The following is a 2,201-nucleotide window of genomic DNA, read 5'->3' as shown; positions in this document are numbered from 1 at the left end:
ATAGCTGTTGATTAGATCAGCAACTTTAACAAAGTAGGAAGCTTCTTTAAATAAGGACACTTTTGAAAGACCACTGCCATACTTTAAAGTCTGCTGGACTGTGATGCATGTATAACTAAAATCAAAGTCAGGTGCTACACTGTATTTTTATTTTTGCTTTGTATGCAAAAATGCACACTGTCTTCCTAAACAACAGGAACTGCCATATGTGGTCAGATGTTTGTAAGAGTGAGCATTAGGATGTGAGCTCATATGCCATATTAGTCAACAGAATATCAGTTAGAGAACTTCCAAGTAGTTCACTAACACTCTCAGAATAAAAGCAGAGTGCCAAAGCACCAAGGATATTGGCAACCAAGAACTGAAGAATTTCCAGAATGAGTCAAGCTGAGGAAAGCAGTACCCACTCGACGTGGAATATTGTGAGGTCAGTAGTCTGCATAATACTGAGCTTGTCATTTATTATTGGGACCCCTGGAAATTGCATCGTCATCTGGACTGTTTGTACAAAAATGAAGCAAGTATCTCCTTCAGTCCTGCTGATCTTGAACCTGGCCATTGCAGATGTCCTTGTACTGATTACTTTACCGATTTGGATTTATTCCTTTGCTGACTCATGGGTTTTTGGAGTCATCTTCTGCAAAATACTGGTTTTCATTATTTACTGCAGCATGTATGCTAGTATATTTCTAATTACAGCCCTGAGCTTGGAGCGGTTAATGGCTGTGTATTACCCTTTCACAATTCAAAGATACAAAACAAAAGAAAAGATTTGTTTAATCATGTTCCTTATTTGGTTCCTGTCTATTGCTTTCGGCATTTCTGTCATTCCATTTCAAGAAACAGAAGAAACGAACGGTGGACTACTATGCACATGTCGCAACTACTCTTCCAATAGACAGAAAGTGTCTTATCTTTTGCTGGAGACTCTTGCAGGTTTTGTGATCCCTTTTTTAATTATTTGCACTTGTTACATGTGCGTTGCAAGAAGAATAAGCAGAATGACTTACCAATCGAAGCGGCGATCGGAACGGCTCATTGCCAGCATTGTGGTGGCATTCATTTTATGCTGGTTCCCTCATCATCTCTTTAACATCCTAGATATTATTTCAATTCAGATAGAACTCTCTAACGAGGAAATGTCTTTGGCACTGGATGAAATTGTAGGGAGAGGAGTGTACATCTCTGGAGCACTTGTATTCATCAGTAGCTGTATTAACCCTCTACTTTATGCTTTTGCTGCACGAAGATTTCAGAATCACCTGAGATTTGCCAAGATATCAAAGCTGTTTGAACAGATGAGTCAGACTGTAACAGAGGAAGACAAGAAAAAAAGCTTGGTTGTAACCAAACAAGAAGATACTTTAGTAAGCACAGAAAATCTCTAACAAGGAACATAGGCTTTGTGAATAATGTGATTCTGTATCATTCCTTCAGCAGTCCTTTCTCCTTGTACTCTCAGTTTCGTTTACTAAGCAGTCCAGGTAAAACTAGAGGCAGGTAAAAGTTATTAGGGTGTTTTGTGTGTTGTAAAAGAATTGGCATTGGCAACCCAGTTCAGTTCCTATGTTAGTATCCATGTCACAAAATTACCACTATTTCACTGGTACTGAGAACCTCAGCAAGGTGGCTAGAAGCTCAAAGCATAAGGAATACAGCATTTTTACTTTCCATTAAAATTTTTTGTGATTTCGAGAAAGTCTATGTGCAGAAAACTGAAAAGGACTGTACGTGGAAAACAGAAGCTTTGAAAGTTTAAAACTAAGTTTTCCTTCAGAAAAAAGTTGTTAGATGCTTAAAAATCCTTATATTATCTAAAGTTTTAAGAGAGCACACAAATTCTTGATACAGGCAAGAATGGTTTTAAAGTATATTAACTACAAATAAAGCTCTTTTGGGTTGATTGAAAATATAAATCTATTTTTATTCATTGCTTTGTTTAGGTTTGAAAGTAATAAGGGCCGCTTACACAGTCAAGCTCATTTACTGAATTATCTTGTGTTAGTAGGTTTTAACAAGTAAAATGTGCAGTGTGACATTCCTTCAGAAAGAAACAGGAGGAACAAGAATTCTGTGTTGTATGGCAAACAGTTACAGACTTCATGCTATATTTGATGTCAAATACATTGCATACTTCAGTGGCAGTTAAACTATTGATAAATTAGATATACATACTATGAGTATTCTCAAAAAGTTTGATT

At 36.8% G+C, this 2,201-nt stretch overlaps 1 protein-coding gene across 1 annotated transcript; it reads left to right on the top strand.

Moving 5' to 3' along the window:
* Nucleotides 1-377: 377 nt before the first annotated feature.
* Nucleotides 378-1,388, top strand: LOC309676897 (leukotriene B4 receptor 1-like; the record flags this gene model as incomplete). The annotated part of the gene is made up of 1 exon (XM_082489549.1): nt 378-1,388. One exon carries the CDS (start codon nt 378-380, stop codon nt 1,386-1,388), a length of 1,011 nt encoding a protein of 336 aa, XP_082345675.1.
* Between the last annotated feature and the right edge of the window lie 813 nt (nt 1,389-2,201).

The sequence above is a fragment of the Vanellus vanellus genome, assembly GCF_965231255.1.
Source record: "Vanellus vanellus genome assembly, chromosome: 12".
NCBI classification, from domain to species: domain Eukaryota; kingdom Metazoa; phylum Chordata; class Aves; order Charadriiformes; family Charadriidae; genus Vanellus; species Vanellus vanellus.
This window is presented reverse-complemented; position numbering and strand designations above follow the sequence as displayed.